We start from the raw sequence: 18,220 nt of genomic DNA, 5'->3' as shown, positions 1-18,220 counted from the left end.
GATGACGTAACTTCTCACTGGTCACCAATTCCCTCAAGTGCTTAAGAACCAGGCCTGACTGACTGTTAGGAGCTCTGATTCTCCCCGGCTATAAGATAAATGTCTTCAAGGCTGAAGCAAACGTTTGCATCTCCCACCTCTGATTCAAGTCAGACTTAATGTCTGTACTGCCTTTTCTATATACACACTTAAGGAGCTAGTTTCTATGACATTTACTAGTTACAGACCTTTTAATGTTTTTGGAAAAGCAAAGAAAACAACAGTACATAGGTTAATTGATTCAACGTATTTATTTATGCCCAGCTACCCATCTTCTCTCAATCTTAGAAGGGGGGATGTTGGACAATACGGCAACAGACACACCCTTGCCTTTTACCAAAAGGAACTGATAGAAACAAAACCTGAATTGTGTGGTCTTTCCTAGGCCTGAAACCCTCTGGGGATGGGGGGTATTTGCCTCTATATCTGTGTCCCTACAGGTCCTAGCACAGTGCAGGGTGCCACACAGCACTCAAATCTTACTGTTGAATGAACAAGGGCCCTGGGTGATTCAAACCCCATGGTTCCAGCTCCCCGTTTGCCTTTAACAAAATTCATCTATTTCTTCAGAGCTAGCCAGCAATGGTTTCTATCCTGTATTCAAACGAAAGGAAATACAGATTGATAGGAAACATATTAAACCATTTGCTTTGAAAGTGGGCAGAAAACAGCACACTGACTAAAATGTCCATTTTTTAAATCCCACTTTCTTAAAAAGTAAGACCTCCGGCAAAGAAAATAATTTACCTTCAAAAGTACAAATTTAAGCAGTTGTGTGGTCCTTGAGAATTGTATACTGTGATTTCTAACATATTTTTAGTGAACCTCTTGTACTATAACTAACCACTAAATTACACTAGAACACACCTGAACCTTGTGGAACAGTTTCTTGTACACAAGTTGCCGGCCAGCAAAGCCAGTTTCAGCTGGCAACGTGAATCAGTGAGAAGGGGTGTGAGTGACAGCCTCGTTTTTCTGACCTAACTTTGTCACCTCTTCTTTGTCAGGGTTCACAGAGCATGGTATTTGTGACTGTTGGGTGTTCAATCACAGCATAACGTGTTTCTTTTGGGGTCCCCGTTTAATTACTGAACCACAATCCTGGGGCCAGCCGTCTCTGCAAAGTAAGAGGCCGTTGACAGAACTCTTATCACCACCTCCCGTAAAAAAAGGACTTTAAAGGGTATGTTGTGAAAGTGGGGCCTGCTGTGCTTCTGCGTGGGTGGATCGACCATTCCCAGGCATTTCTACACAGCGTGTGACACAGACCATTTCCCACTGATGCCTTAAAGCGTTTAAGAGGCAAGCCCAAGGACTCGGCCATAGCAGAGATCAGAGCTTAATTTCAGATAAAGTCAACAGATTCTGGAGCAGCTATAAGCGGCAGGCATTGTGCTAAGCACTGGGGACACAGCAGCGAGGGAGACGTGCCTGGGGCCTATCGCTAGACAATCACCCCGGAGAACGTTGGACCCTGAAGAAGGAAGGAGACAGAGGGTCGGTCAAAGGTGAGACCTAGAACTGGAAGAGCAGAAGTAACAAGTGCCCTGGTCCTGACTGACTCCCGGCAGTTAAAATCAGATCCTGATGAGCGGGTGTGCTTCAGCCATAACGTCAGCGTGGGCTCTGGCTCCAAGTTTATTTCCTAAACAGGTAGCTATGCTTTCTGCTCTACCCTGCAGTCTCCTCCTTTAACCATCCTCCCAACCTGCTACACAGTGCTGTACTCCCTGTTCCTTCACCCCTGCCTGCCACCCAAGTCCATATTTTTGTAAATCTCCTTTTGCGTAACTTCTAACTGGTAGGTGGTTGAGGTCCTATGTCCTAAGAGGTTTCATAATGGAAAGAAGAGCTTTGGAGGAATCTGCGGCGGAGCAGGGATGGCACCACAGAGGTGGAAGGAGAATTGAAAATGCCAGGTGAGGATCCATCTGTGAGGACTGAAGGGGATAACAAAAACGGAGGGAAAAAAATCATAGATTATACAGCAAAACGTGTGGGGCTAGGATCACCAAGCCTGTCTACAGGGGTAAGGGACTACTCGCAAGGCTGCAAAAACCTGTCCTAACCTCATAAGGGGAAAATTTTATTGATATTTACTTTGGGCTCCCTGTGTGGCCCTCTTCCAAAGAGTTCAGGGTGCTTTTAATGCAATAACGAATTCTTTCTCCTCTGCCGTTCCCACATGCCAATGCCCAGATTTCACTACAGGAAATCAACACCCTCACGCAAAGCATTCTGAACAAAACACTCTGCTACCAGACCTGCGTACGGGACAGACTGCCACCTTCTGTCTCCCCATCTACCTATTCCCTACCAACTCCCTCTTCACACATTTTTCTTGGTTTTCTCCAACCTTCATTCCAGCCCCCAGTCCCACACAGATTAAGGCACCTGGTGACAACCAAAGCCCTCAGGATACAAGCGTCTTGAGCGAAAACAGGCCTGACCCTCCCCACAGATGGCTCACCTGTTTTGTGTTTTTTTCAGGCAAATATGCCCCCAATAGTAGAAGCTAAGATGATCGCAAGGATGACACAGCAGATCATGATCATGACCTTCTTCTGCTCATCCAGACAAGAAAAGAAAAGCACGTGAGAAACAGTGTCACTGCAGAGAGGGTTCCAGAGGAAGGGAGACGAGGGTGGGTCTGGGCATGGAAGCAGATGTGAAGGTAAAGGGAGATGGATCTGGCTTCTAGAACCCAGGGTACTAAGGGAAATGTTACTTCTCGGCGAGAGATGCAAACATCAGATCAACAGCAAGCTCAGAGGATGTTTCGTATGTTGTTCTGCCTTCCAGCTGCCAGCATATCAGATTTACGCCACTTCCCCCTAGAGCCAGATACTCTCAGTGAGTCAGCTGAAGTCTTTTGCAGGGCGGGGGTGGGGGTGGGGGGGGGGGGTGGGGATTCCCTTGAAATCTAGGACTCAAAGACAGTTACGCTGCACTCTGTGAGAGTTAAACCATTTTCAAAAATTAGAACTTTTGATCCATCTGATGTAGCACATGGTTAAAAAAAATGTTAACCCCTTTCCGAAACCTAAACAAAAGTCACCACATGGTGGCAGCCACCAAGTGTTTTACAGGGACATCGAGCCAGAACTGTTTCACAATCAAATAAATTCATTTATTTTTAAATTAGCAATAAAATAATCAAGTTTACATTTTAAAAAAAGTACAAAGAAAGAACAAAAATCCCTTCATTTGTGTTCTGAACTATAAGCCCAGGCCTCAATCCCAGGAGAGCAAAGATCTATCTGTGATTGAAGCTTGTCTGCCCTCGTTGCCGGAGCCAGGCCTGTTGGACATCACAGCCATAGGCAAGAGGGCGGCCCCTTGGCTCTGTCCAAGTGCTGGGCAATGATCAGGAGTAATCATTCCTTTGCAGAGGAAGCCAATGGACCATGCCTGGGTTAGGGTGCCCGCCCTGTCCTAGAAGGCATTGAAGTCAAAGGTGAAATAGCAATCCGGGAGGCTGGCAGAGACCAGCAGGGGATCTAAGGGGCTCACACTGGCTCAGCACGGTCACTACACTTAAACATTTCCCGGCTTTTCTTTGCTCCATGACAAGTGGGGGCGACAAAGCATCTATGAAGCTCATTAATCTGGGAGCAGGAACAGCTGCTGAGTAGACCCGGGCCTCCCCGAGCTGACTCCGCCCTGGAGACAGGACGTCCCAAAGGTCACATGAACGGTACCAGATTGCTGTGGGACGTTCTCAGGACAAGCCTGGCCCAGGCAGCAAGTGGGGAGAGGTGTCGAGCTCGTCCCACCTTCTGTCTGCTAAAAACCTAATGGGGATCAAGTTAGTCCTTGCCCCAACCATCTGTGATTCTCTGAGCGCTTGTGCAGAAAACAGCAGGTTTCCCGATGATGTGGGAAGATCACATTTCTACTGTGATTCATTTGCAGGTAAGCAAATGTGTCTTACCTAATTTTTAGCCTAGCTCAAGTTATTTTTTTGAGGTTATAATAACCTCATTTCCAGTTTCCTACTTCCTGAGAGACACATACATATATGTACATACATCTCACACACACGATTATAAAAATACACTTGGAACACGTGAAATGACTGAATACTCATACTCGCCCCAGCCTGAAACATTCCCAGAGCCTGAGACTCAAGCACCTCATCCCTGGCCTAATTTTAGTGCCTGGTTATTCTGGGCCTCAAGGCAACGGCTTCACAAAGCATCATTCTAACAGTAAACAGCCAGTTCCCAAGACTGAGACACGGAAACAGTTACTCCATATACCCCAGCCTCTACAGACGGTAACCGCAGACGACTGCCTCGTGGCAGCGCCTCCTTGAGTCAACATGCGGGAGTACAACATAGACAGAGATCGAGTTGGCCATGGAGCGGAACACACTAAGAGCTTAATTTGAGGCTGAATTTCAAACAAGAAGTCAGCTTCCAAGACCAGAACGACCTCTGCCAGTCCCTCCTACTTTCAGGACAGGGAGGACGAGCCACGAGGACTGGGATCCTGCCAGGTAGAAGACGCAGGTCCAAGCCTTACTGTTGCCCAACTTGGAAGAATCCCCTTGCTTTGTTAAAGATATCCCCACCCCGCCCCCCCAAAAACACACTGCGATTTTGGGGAGAAGAACACTCCATGAGGTAGAAAATACAGCACCTTGGGGAGGTCTCAGGTAGGTTCTCCAAGGTGCGGGGCATAATTTGACACATCAGAGGGGAGAAGGAGAAGCTGGGGCAGTTCCTACGGTCCAGAAGGTGCTTCACAGTTGGTGGGGCAGGAGAAGGTTCTCAGGGCTGCATCAGTAGTTTAGATTTCTTCTGGGCTAGATTGTTTGCTGGGTCAGGTCCAAGGGTGGTTACAAGAAAACAAGGGAACAGGTCCCACTCTCTCTCAGGAAGGCCATTCACACTCCGTTCCCATCTGAAGACAAGGGCGGCCACACCAGGCTGGGGTGAAATGGGCTCTACAAGAGGCAGGGGGAGGAGGAGCTGGTCAGCGCCCAGGGTGGCAGTGGAGAACAACAGTAAGACTCGGCCACAAGCCACACACCTAGAAGGTGGAGAGGAGAGATCAGAAACAGCTGCAGAGAGAGAACAATGGAAAACTCAGCACAAACCCACGACAGGGCCTGGAATTAAATACCCCCCCGTTCAAGAAACAAAAAGCCCTGTTACAAGAGGCAAAGAAATAGGAAAATCCCTGGGCCTTTTACAGCCCTTCCCAGGGGCTGTCGCGCCACCGTGGAAGGACTTATGGGAAGAGAGGCACCATCACTGGTGGAGAACACCTGTTCTGTCTGTGGGGCTCCCATCAACACCTTTCGAATACAAGTTTCAGAAGCTTGCTGGCACTAGAATCACCTTCTCCTTCATCCATCCCCCACTAACCTTAGAAGGCAGAAAGGCACAGTGAAAAAAGATGCAGAAAAGTTCAGGCGTCACACCTGCTCTGCCTTGCAAGCTGTGTAGGCTTTGGACAAGTTCCTAGTTTCACTGAGCTTCACAAAGCTTCCCCAATGAACATGGGGTGATGATGTTATCCTAGAGCACAACTGGGGGGCATAAACATATTCAGAAAAATAATACTTAAGAGGTCACGGAAGTCTTCACAGTGCCGATAACTAGATGATTCTTGTCATGCTACTGCTGTACACATGAAAACCTGATTCAGTGGTCAGCTCTATTCTTTTTACCACATTTTAAAGAAATTAATATCCTGAATTTTAAAGTTGCTATTGGGACTTTGCTGGTGATCCAGTGGTTAAGAATCCTTGCCTTCCGGGCTTCCCTGGTGGCACAGTGGTTGAGAGTCCGTCTGCCGATGCAGGGGACACGGGTTCGTGCCCCAGTCCGGGAAGATCCCACATGCCGCAGAGCAGCTGGGCCCGTGAGCCATGGCCGCTGAGCCTCCACGTCCGGAGCCTGTGCTCCGCAATGGGAGAGGCCACGACAGTGAGAGGCCCACGTACAGCAAAAAAAAAAAAAGAATCCGCCTTCCAATGCAGGGGACGTGGGTTCAATCCTTGGTCAGGGAACTAAGATCCCACATGCCACAGGGCAACTAAGCCCACACACTCTAGAGCCCACGCGCCGCAACTACTGAGCCCGCGCACAACTAGAGAGCCCGCACGCCACAACGGAAGTTCCCACGTACCACAACAAAGACCCCACATGCCACAACTAAGACCTGACACAGCCAAATAAATATTTTTTTTAAGTTGCTATCCTCTAAGGTTCTCTAGACTTTGTAGATGATGATAAATGGCCACCTTGTTTTACAAAGAGAAGCTAGGTCCACTATTAGTTGTGTGTTCAAACATGCCCCTGTTACCTAACTTCTCTAAGCCTGAGCATCTTCATCTGTAAAATAGGGATGATAATAGCACCTGTCTCATGCAGGTGACGTGAGGACTCAGTGATGCATGTGTAAGGTGTTTAGTACATTGTCTGATACAACCCAGCCCTCAAAAATGGTAGCTACTCTTATCATTCGAGAGCCAACCAGTCAACCACAAACAAAACCCTGCAGACCCAAATCCCGATTCAAAGCTTCATTTACACTGAAAGGGATACGGAAGGCAAAGCCCAAGATACCTGAAAGCCAATAATAACTCACAAGACAAACCCCAGATCGCAGACATAGACTGCACCCAACTGAGGAGGAGCAGGCTTGCTGGGGAAGGGAGTGAAAATAAGGGGCGGACAAGGGCGGGGGACAGAGCCACAGAATAGGGACGAACGGAGACCCAACCCTGCATGCAGCCAGGACCCGAGAATAGCAAGTTACATAGATGAAAGAACGCACAGGTACTGAAGTCTTAGAGCGCTCGGTGTGTTCGAGGACAACCACAGGGGGAAGAAGCAGAATTTAAATCCCAGGCTCATTTCTCAAGAGGGAGCCAATCCAGAGTCCCCGAGTACCTTCCATTTACTTACATTTCAGGGCAGCAGCCTCCCGGGCCGCCCTTACTTCAGCCCAACGGAAAGTCCAATAACCAACGCTAAAATGCCCAGCAATACAACCACTACCACAATGATAATTATCAATTTCTGGAGAGAGGGATAAGAGAAATAAAAACAAGTCATTATTACAAACAACCAGAAAGCCATAGTAAGTCATCCAAAACCCAACCCCTCTGCCTCTACATAGGAAGCATCTTATCAATCCAAATAAATGAAATAAAAAGCCAACATCTCTACATAAAGACACTCTATTAGGATATTTTGTTTCTTAAATTACTTCTGCACTAGCAATGTCAGCAGATGGAAATAGGGAGTTTCCATCAGCTCTCAGCTCACACGGCAGCCTTCATATGTGCACAGATATAAGGACAACCATAATGGGGTCTCCAAGCAGCAACAGGCCAAGATATAAGTGACTCATTTGTTCCTTTTCAAGAAGGAGTATAAAGACATTTTTGACATAGTCCTAATTACAAACGTCTGTCCATCTCTCCCCCAAAGTACATTCCCACCTGTCAAACCCAGTACAGTGACTGGGGATCAGAAAGTATGGTTACGGTCCTGTTGCAAACCAGCCTGGATTCATCATGTAAAATAACTTCCCAGCTCCCTAGATACCCGCCCAAGCAATAGGTAAAGTTGGAAGAAAACGAAAGACTTGAAGAACAAAAATATCAGAGCCCAAGAGAAACAGAAAAGAGCAGGCTACAAAGCAAAAACCACCAGAGCTAGCCACCACAGTCACTAGGCAGAGAAGCTTAGAAGTCCTCAGGTGACAGGGGCACCAGAACTAGAGGTGGGGGGCGGGCAGTGGAGACAGGATGGAAAGAGCTTGATTGAAAGCTGAATTTGAATCCTGGTTCCTATGCTTCCTAGGTGGCCTGAAGCCAATTACTTAACCTCTGATTCTCAACTGTTTTCATCTATAAAGGAGAGATAACAGGTGCTCCCAAGATACAAGATAATGCTCACATAGCCATCAGCACACCACTGGGGTTCATGACAGAGAAAAGGAGACCAAGTGGGGCAGGGCTTGGGCTACCAGCGTGGAAGGCAATGAAGGGAGGTTTCTGAGGAGCACGAGTCAAGTGTAACGGCTGAAGGGATCCCGAGCTCTGTCCAGGGCATTGGCAGGAACAACCTGGGCGGTGATGCCGAGCTGCCTGCAAATGGGGGTTCTCGGGTAGAGAGCACGTGAGCCAGATCCATGCGAGGGCACCCCTGGGAAGGAAGGGCAGCTATTCTCTAGGGGAAGCTGAGGTAGGCTTTTGGATGAGGCCAAGACAGAGGGAAGGCACGGGCTCGAGGACACGGGTGGGGGCGACCAGAGGGAGGAGAAGCCGGTCGGTCCAGCTGGGACTAAGGGCTCACCCTCCGAGCTTCACTCTGATACTTGACAGCCTTTTTGGTATCTGCCACGGCCCGCTCCACGAAGCCCACTGACTGGTCCATGTTGTTCTCAATACGATCAATCGTGGCTCCCTTTCCGCGGACGCAAGAGGTGGGTCCAGCAGAAAGAGGGATGGGGAGAGGGAGGAGAGAAAGAGCGAGAGACGGCGCGCACGGTGGACTCTCTTCTCCGAAGGCAGCGGGAGAGGCTCACCTTCCGGGCCTGACCCTGGTACTTCACGGCTCTTTTTGTTTCCTCCCGAGCCTTCTCCACGTGGTCCACCGTGTGCATGACATTCAACTCTATGTTATCTAACATCTCACCCTGCAAAGGACAGACGCTAGTCACACCCAGGAAAGCCACCCCAGGACAGTCCTAGCTCACATGAGAAAGGGGTTCTCTTTCTTTTCAGCACCAAGGAGAGCATCTGGAAACTTTAACATGCAGCCTTCTGTGGGGCAAACTTGTACAACTTCCCCGTGATTACCTATGGTTCCCCAGGCCTTGGTGGCTGTCACTCATTCCAGAAACATTCACTCAGTTACTTCTCTGTGACAAGCACTGCACTGGGCACCTGGAGCACACTGTCTAGATGCCTGGGATATTCTGAAGGATCCCGCCACTTTTTTTTTTTTAAGTATGTGAAGAGAGAAGCCAAGATATTGGGTTGGCCAAAGAGTTCGTTTGGGTTTTTCTATAACATCTCACGGAAAAACCCAAACCAACTTTTTGGCCAGCCCAATACATCTATCTCATGTTCGTAGGGCATCGCCAGGATGCTGGCTTCTTCCTGGTCATTCAGACCTGAACCAAGTTCATTCGGCCTGAACCGAGTTCAGTCACTACTATAGAAGAGTGCCCAGCACACATCAGGGGCTCAATAAATAGCTGAGGTGGGAACAGTTGCTTTCTCTAAGGTACTCCCAGGTCCCGTAAGTGACAGACATTGGTTTTACCTGAGTTATCTGGTAAGAGACAGCAGTCTCTTAATAAGATTCCCAGCCTTTGCCCGGCTATTACTTCCTGACCAGAAGTTTGGTCTCTCCAGTTGAGTTCTGTGCATCTTAGGATGGGAATTCCCTTCACCCACCTAGTCCTTCCTCAACCCAACCCATGGCGTTATGGCAGTCCTCTACACAGAGAACAGAACTTACCATCACTTGAATCTCAACCAGTTCCTCGGCAAGGCAGTGTGGGGAGAAAACAGAAGGGTAGGGATGGAGGGGCAGGAGAAATGGTCTCAAAGGCCGCAAAGGGGGTGGAAGAAAGGCCCCCGAGCCCAGAGCAGGGAACTGATGTCAAAACCAGCCGAGTGTGCTCGGGCTTCAGTTAGGTTTCCTTCTACAAAGGGAGCAGTTTTCAATCCTCTCCAGGTGGCAGAGCCACTGGGAGTTCATGGTAATAGTGGCACCAAACCATGACACAGTGGCGAATTTAACTGCATCGTAAGAACCGGGAGACGTGTGACTATGTAACACTGACACCATATGCTGGGGACAGAGCCATCCACCCCTGAGCAAGCTTACCCGGGACAAAACAGACTCTCAAGCTAAGCACTGTGAGAGTTCCCAGTTTTTCTGTAAATACTACTTCGCTGTCCCTTCAATCCTTCTGTTGTCTGCTCCTGTTCCTTAGCAAAAACTGTCAACGTTTTTGGAAAAACACACATACAGAAGATAAAACAAAAATGGAAAAATACAAAAACCTCTGTGAAACCTAACTTTTCACCATAAACTGGGGAAAAGGCCCCATGTTTTCAGTGTCACCAGTGAAACAGTTCCTATCAGGAGATTGTTTTAAGGCATCACCATTAAGAGCCCATATCTCTAATTTAAAAAAGACAACGGTCCTGAGGCTGGAGGGAACCAGGTACTTGACAGAGCACATCAAACCCCGTATTAATTAGAAATGACCTCCAGGCCGAAGTAACAGGCATGAACGATGAGGCTGCGATTGCCCAAAATGTCAGCATCTACTACGCAGTTTCCCAATGATTCTCCCACCCCACCCGGCTTTCCAGGAGTCCTGTCTCGCCCTTCTCGGGAAGCCCCGGGCTTCCTCTCCTCCCTGCCCACGCGGCACCCACTGTTACCTGGTTCTCCACCAGCATGGCGATATCCACGAACATGTCGTGAAGCTCCTTGATGCTGCTCTCCAGCCTCACGATGTCCTTGTGCCGTCCCTCGATCTCACTGAGGGCTTGCTTGGAAATCTGAGAGTCGATGATCTAGGCCAGGCCGCACAGAGACCGACCATCTGCCATCATGCCCGCCGCAGCCTCACCACACCCCTGCGGGGCTCCCGCCGCCCCGCCGCCCCGCCCCTCCGCAGCCCAGCCCGCCCCCACCATCGCTCACCCCCGAGGTGAAGATGGCAGGGTTCCCACTCTCCAGCATCTCCTCCAGCTCCCCATCTGTTGTCTTCCTGCCGGCTTACAACAAAAGGAGGAGAGCATCAAACATAAGATCAACGCTCACCATTTCAAAAGTTCCCTGAAAGGGCTTCCCTGGTGGCGCAGTGGTTGAGAGTCACCTGCCGATGCAGGGGACGCGGGTTCGTGCCCCGGTCCCGGGAAGATCCCACATTGCCGCGGAGCGGCTGGGCCCGTGAGCCATGGCCGCTGAGCCTGCGCGTCCGGAGCCTGGTGCTCCACGACAGGAGAGGCCACTACGGTGAGAGGCCCGCGTACCGCAAAAAAAAAAAAAAAGTTCCCTGAAAATGGGAATACAGTAAGTTCACTCTAAAGACCATGGCCTTACAAGCCTCCTGACTCTCCTTTCTCTGGATTTCTCCCCTAATCCAATCCGTCCTCAACATTATCAACAGTTACCTTCCTGAAGCCCATGTCTGATGACATTCCTTTCCAGCTCAGAATGTCTCCTGGCCCCCTTCACTCCACCATGGAGTCCAAGGTCCTCAGGACAAGGGGCCAGTTCCTGGGTGAGCCCTCCCTCCATCCGCCTTAACCTCACCCTGCTCCACCCAAATGCGCCCTGTTCCCAGGCCCTGGACGGCCTCTCCCTCCTGAACACGCGTGCTTTGTTCTGCCTGCACCCTTGTTCATTCAGTTCCTGCGCTCAAAAGCACTTTCCGCCCGTGGGGCCCTGCAGTCCGGTTTCTGATTCCTAAAGGGCGTGGCTGTAGTAACTTCTTTATTCCTCATGGCAACTAGCACCATTCTCTGCTGTCAAACAGGCAGCAAAAGATGTCATGAGCCCCAAGGAGTGCAGCTGTGCAGCAAGTGCTTCCCTCCATGGACACAGAAACGCTGGCTCCCACGGCAGTCAATGACTCGGGCCTGGTAACTCCGAGCCATCTTTCAGCCTAAGACGCAACATCCAGGATGCGCCAGTGCTGTGAGGCCTGTCCCCAGCTTGGGCACAAAAGAGAAGGCAGAAGCCACCAGCAGGGCTACTGCTCCCTCTCCCTGGGAGAGGGGAGGACACGACTGCGAACGGGCAAGCACGTGGCAGGAAGGGTGAAGGGGCACAGGCCAAAACTTCAGACACGCACTGATCTCGAGCTGCCGCTGGATTCGCCCTTTGCTGCGTTCACGGAAGTCCACCTGGGTCCTCGTTGTATTTGGTCATCACCTCCACAAACTTCCGGGAGAGGACAGAGTGCTGTGGGAGCAAGGTCAAATGCTGTGAGCCCCCAGGAGGCGAGGGAGGGGAAGGTCCACACTCTTATAGAACCCCAGCCCCTACGCAGCCAGCCCCAGCAGCACTGGTCCTGGAACCAGAAGACCAGGGACAACTCGTGGTGGGAATGTAAACGGGTACAGTCACTGGAAAACAGTATGGAGGTTCTCAAAGACCTAAAACAGAACTACCATATGACCCAACAATTCCACTCCTGGGTGTATATGAAAAAAAACCCAAAACATTAATTTGCAAAGATACATGCACCCCAATGTTCACAGCAGCATTATTTACAATTGCCAAGCAACCTAAGTGTCTATCAACAGATGAATGGATAAAGAAAATGTGGTATAGATATCTACAATGGAATACTACTCAGACATAAAAAAAAAAAAAAGAATGAAAGTTTGCCATTTGCAGCAACATGGATGGACTTGGGAGGCATAAGTGAAATAAGACAAAGACAAATACTGTATGATATCACTTATATGTGGAATCTAAAAAATACAGCAAACTAGTGAATATAACACAAAAGCAACAGGTTCACAGATAACGAGAAGGAGCTAGTGGTTCCCAGTGGGGCAGGGAGGGCAAACCAGGGGGTGAGGGAGCGAAAGGTGCAAACTACTGGGTGTAAGACAGGCTCAGGGATGTACTGTACAACACGGGGAATACAGCCAACATTTGGTCAGCACTGTAAATGGAAAGTAACCTTTCAAAATTGTATAAAAATGAAAACAGAACAAAACAAAGACCAGGTACAAGACTCAGTTTTTTGGTTTCCTAACTTTACACCATTGGAAAAGTCGGCTGACCTTTCCAAAGCATGTTTTCAGTATCTATTAACCTGTCTTGCTGAACTCCTATAGTAATTGTGAGGCCAAAGGAGATACCCTGTGAATCTCAGAGGCCCTGTTTTCTAAAGCTGCCGGACTCCCTCCTACAACCAAAGATCCTTGGGTTGTTACTCAAACTGACCTCCCCAACTTTTCTTGCTTGTAACTCAGTGCCTTCAAGTCAATGGCCCTGGTGCCTAAACTCAAATCTTTATCATTTTTTTTCCTTACTCACCTCTCAGCATCAAGCCCTACTGGTTTTTCCTTTGCAAAATCACCAATATCTATGCTTTTTCCAAACCAACTACCACCAGGCAAATTCAGACCCAAATCATTGCAAAACCCAACTAGAGACCCACCTGCCTCTTGCCTCTTTCCCACTCTGATCCAGTTTTCAACTGGTTCCCATATTATCTGCAACCCAAAGTCAATGCATACAGGCTACTCAGTCAGCTCCAAACTCCCTGGACTGCAGCCAAAGGCCTCTGGAATACGGTGCTATGTTCTCTACCAAAATCTCAGCGTCCACTATCCCATGACAAACGTTTTACTCTAGACAGGCTGCTCTCTTCACGTCTGCCCCTCACACCCACCCCCACCCCCGCTGCTACCAACCCACCCAGGCACCCACACACACCACTCCTGCCCCCATGCCTCTAAGGAGAACCTCTCCCCGAGCCTGTCCATGTTGGCATCTTGCCCACCAAGGCCCAGCCTCCTCTGGCCACCCCACATTTTCCCGAGATCGTCTGATGCTGGGAGCACGTGCATTTGATCCGGTCTTCATACACGTTCTCCTGTGGGTCTTATGTCATAGTTTCCTTGTGCTACTTGAGCACTGTGCCAGTTCAACAACAAGGATCATATCTTTGATGACCACCAAACACCCTGACTCCAAACTGGACAACTAATGACCAACAGTCTTCAGAGAGAAGACTTCAGTTTCCTCACCTGAAAACCAAAGAGGCTCACTAAACCCTCAGCAGTGCTCTGGGAGCCTCAGGCACCTCCTTAGAGGACGGTGTGAGAGGGGCCACCAGCTGGACTCGGCCCTGTCCCCCACTTCAACCTGAGCAGCTCCCCTCCATCAGTTCCTCAAATTGAGTTCCAAACAGTGGTTGTTGGTTGTTTTTTGTTTTAAAGGCTCCACAGCTAGAAAAGGGAACCCTCCTACACTGTTGGTGGGAATGTAAATTGGTGCAGCCACTATGGAGAATAGTATGAAGGTTCCTTAAAAAACTAAAAATAGGGTTACCATATGATCCAGCAATCCCACTCCTCAGCATATATCTGGAAAAGACAAAAACTCTAATTCGAAAAGATACATGCACCCCAACATTCATAGCAGCACTATTTACAATAGCCCAAGACATGGAAGCAACCTAAATGTCCATCAACAGAAGAATGGATAAAGAAGATGTGGTACATATATACAATGGAATACTACTCAGCCATAAAAAAGAATGACATAATGCCATTTGCAGCAACATGGATGGACCTAGAGATTATCATACTAAGTGAAGTAAGTCAGACAGAGAAAGACAAACGTATCACTTATATGTGGAACCTAAAAAATAATACAAATGAATTTATTTACAAAACAGAAGCACAGACATGACTCACAGACGTAGAAAACAAACTTATGCTTACCAAAGGGGGAAGGGGGGAGAATAAATGAGGAATATGGGATTAACAGATATACACTACTATATATAAAATAGATAAACAACAAGGATTTACTGTATCACACAGGGAACTATGTTCGATATCTTATAATAACCTATAATGCAAAAGAATCTGAAAAAGAAGCATATATATATATATATATATATATATATATATATGCAAAACCGAATCACTTTGCTGTACACCTAAAACCAACACAGTATTGTAAATCAACTATACTTCAATAAAGATTTTAAAAAGGGACTTCTCTGGTGGCACAGCGGTTAAGAATCCGCCTACCAATGCAGGGGACATGGGTTCAAGCCCTGATCCAGGAAGATCCCACATGCCGTGGAGCCACTAAGCCCGTGAGCCACAACTACTGGAGCCTGCACACCTAGAGCCCGTGCTCCACAACAAGAGAAGCCACTGCGATGAGAAGCCCGTGCACCGCAACGAAGAGTAGCCCCCGCTCGCCACAACTAGAGAAAGCCCGCACACAGCAACAAAGACCCAATGCAGCCAAAAATAAATAAATTTATGTAAAAAAAAATTTTTTTTAATTAAAAAGACTCCACAGCTAAGAAAAAAAAATTAAAAGATTGGACTAGATGGCTGTTAGGCCAGGGAAAATCTCACCTGGGATTTCCGAATCCGAAGGTCTGCTGACGACCGGACCTCGTCTTCTTCAATATGCCTCTCCATGCCTGCATGGGAGAGGAGGTTATTCTAGCAACGCATCTGCTGCTCTCCTCCAAGAAACACACTGCACAGTGCGGCCTCCTCTCTCTTTCTCACACACCCGGCCCAGGAGACGTAACAGCAGGTAGGTCCAGTCTCAAAAGGTCAGCTCACACCTGAGCCACGGGACACGCGTTCCATGACCTTTACTACTGCCGGGTCTTCTTCCTTGGATACCTCTCGGCACAGTGGTTAACAGCATGAGTCTCTGTCACTAAGAGACTCGGACTCAAATCCTTGCCACTTAGTAGCCATGTAACTTTGGAAAAGCCACTTAACCTCTGTTAGTGTTCCTGTCCTCCCGTCTGTAAAACGGAATAAACAGCAGTGCCCCCCTAGCAGCACCGACGTGAAAATTAAATGACAATGCACACAGAGGCCTTGGCACATGATCACAGCTATGACTGGAAGCTGCCACTAACGACTTCCACCTCCACCCGCATGAAAACAGGCAGTACAGTCCGTCTGGGGGGAAGAAATGATAATTAGGCTGAGCGATGCTGCTCGCACTCCCAGACCAACAGCATGCACTTGTCAGCAAGCACAGTACGGCAGGAATGCAGGTGATAGCCGTGGAACTAAGGAACCTTCTGCGCCCCCAGAGGAACTGAACCTACGACAGTGGCTTCACTGAACAATGCCCTAAATTGAGGGGCGGGCACGGGGGTGACGGGAGGGTGATACGTGGCCCCCAAGAAATGTCTCCAGACTCTATAATCCATCTGGCATCCATACATCACTAACATCACTGTTCAAATGTACGTAGGTGCTGGGGAAGGAAATGGGACCAGGAAGAGAAAAGTCGAGGGACTAAAACTAAGGGACCAAGTCACCCAAATACCCAGTAGCTGAAAGCACACTTTCATTCCCATCTCCGAACTTCAACTCTGCACTCTCTCAACCACAGTCATGACTTGAGAGCAGGTAAACTGTCTGGGGCTCTAATAGGTCATTCCAGGCACAGTGCCCAGACCACAAGCAAAGACGGCAAGGGTGGTGTCCCTCCCGCCAGAAAGAGTTCCAGTCCAGGAGAGCTGGACCCCGGACGTGAGACAGATGGTGAGAGTGCCGCCGGCTCCCTTTGTTCCTTTCTTACTCTTCAGTTTGTTCCGGACGTTGTTGGCCCTTTTCTTGATCTCAGTCGTGAGCTGCTCCAGGTCATCCTTGGTTTCTGGATAAACAAATGCAGGCAGAGTCAGTTAGAAGAGACTGAGAGCTTAGTCAGCTACAACAATCAACAGAGGAGGTGGGGAGATTTCTCAGGTGCCCACTGCCCAGAGCAGTATGTATCCTGGTGGGCTCTCAAGACATCTGTCATTAGAATCACAGAAAGCTTATTTTTAAAAGGCATTTTTTTCCTGGCATCCTACTCCAGAACTACAGAATAAAAACACCTCGTGGAAAAATAGGGGGGTACTGGGGAAGCATTTCAGGCAGAGGAAATAGCACAGGGGCAGTGGTGGGTGGGACAGAGATGAGGTAGGTCGGCAGCTGTAAGAGCCGTTGCCAGTCATGAGAGGGACTAGCTGGGAAGGAGAGGAGAGTTTGGCTAAATGGGTTGGACCATGAAGAGAAGAGGTAACAGCAGCAGAGCAGTGACCAGGAGAGGGTAGAGGAGGAGGGGAGATGACACGGCACATATGTTAGTGTAAGGTAATACACCCCCTCCCCTGCTGCTCACAGAGGGAGGAAACCAAGGCCCAGCCCCAGTGGCCAAGGGTCACTGTTGGGTGATTCAGCCCTGAGTCAACACTCACTTGGCTCTGGAATGGGTGCAGACAGAATGATACTGTAGAGCTTCTTAGCTTCCTCCACGTGCTCTGAGATCTTGTCAATGTTGAGTCGAGTTTCCTCGATCTATAATTAGAAAGATGATAGCCTTTGTCATCAAGAGAAGAATGTAGCCATGACTTAGATGAAAACAGAGCTCCCTGCCCACCTTCTGGGTTTGTGGAAGAAGGTGGCGACAGGAAATGTCTTCTGAGGACCAGTGAGCCCAGTGAGTACCCCTTCCATAGCCAGAGAAACGAACGTAAACAGAGCAGTCATTGAAGACCCGTCCTCATTGCTCCCTGAGAGGAGTACGTTTACTCACCTTGGATGGGAAGATCCCGGCCAGAGTCAAGAAGGGCCAGGACAACTCATGAGGAATAATCAGAGTGAAGGGTCAAGAAACCTTACCAGGCAGATCCCCAGCTCCTCCAAAAGTGGAACAGCAGAAAGTGAGGACAGGAGAGAGGGAAAAAGGAAAGAAAAAGAGGGAAACGGAGAGAACAAACCTGGAGAGTGAGAAACACAGAGAGAAGAATGAGAGGAAGAGAAAGACAGAAACAGAGATGAAGAAGAGAGAAAGAGAGAGAGACACGAAGCAATGACCATCTCAGGAGATGCTGAGCTTCTCTCGGACATGTGTTCTGGGGGAACGCCTCTTACTAGCTGATCGCCTTAGACAATCAAGACCCAGGAGCTCAAGCCGTGGACCATTTCTGCCCATTTCTGAGGTTCCTAACTGCGTGAGGTGTGTATCAGAAAGTACTTCTAGCCGCGCCTCATTCCCAGACGGAACACCGTCCCAGGACGCTGCTGCTTGAACATTTAAGCTCAGCCTCGGCTCCTCTTCAAAGGCACTGGCTGTCCCGGCGCCACGGCCTCTGCTGCGGTGCCAGTGCGTATGCGGGGAGCAGCGCATGCCGACGAGACCTCAAACCCACCCCATCGACCTGCCTCGCTTCCACAATGAGGGGCACGTCAACACGGCCACAGCCAACAAACAGAAATCTTGTAAAATGCCAAAGAGTAGGATCTTAACACCTGAGATACAACGAAAACACAACTCAGTATGCAGCTTCCAGCAGCCCTTCCTTCTGGTGAATAACTCACTTGAAGAGAAAAAAAAAAAAACAACCCTGATCACAGCTCTCCAAATTACAAAGAAATAAAACTTGAGTTCTCTACCCC

The 18,220-nt window shown here is 48.9% G+C and overlaps 1 protein-coding gene across 1 annotated transcript in view; it reads right to left on the bottom strand.

Moving 5' to 3' along the window:
- Positions 1-3,145: 3,145 nt before the first annotated feature.
- STX3 (syntaxin 3) overlaps positions 3,146-18,220 on the bottom strand; it is a 41,831-nt gene continuing 26,756 nt past the window's right edge. The window contains 10 exon segments of the mRNA XM_032639016.1: positions 3,146-5,076; positions 6,963-7,076; positions 8,593-8,703; positions 10,472-10,606; positions 10,737-10,810; positions 11,893-11,950; positions 11,952-12,002; positions 15,161-15,228; positions 16,359-16,433; positions 17,020-17,119. Coding sequence (XP_032494907.1) covers positions 6,993-7,076; positions 8,593-8,703; positions 10,472-10,606; positions 10,737-10,810; positions 11,893-11,950; positions 11,952-12,002; positions 15,161-15,228; positions 16,359-16,433; positions 17,020-17,119 — 756 coding nt within the window. The 3' untranslated portion in view covers positions 3,146-5,076; positions 6,963-6,992.

The sequence above is a fragment of the Phocoena sinus genome, chromosome 8 (genome assembly GCF_008692025.1).
Source record: "Phocoena sinus isolate mPhoSin1 chromosome 8, mPhoSin1.pri, whole genome shotgun sequence".
Classification (NCBI taxonomy): domain Eukaryota; kingdom Metazoa; phylum Chordata; class Mammalia; order Artiodactyla; family Phocoenidae; genus Phocoena; species Phocoena sinus.
Note: the sequence above shows the minus strand (reverse complement) of the source record. Positions and strands in the feature narration are given on the sequence as shown.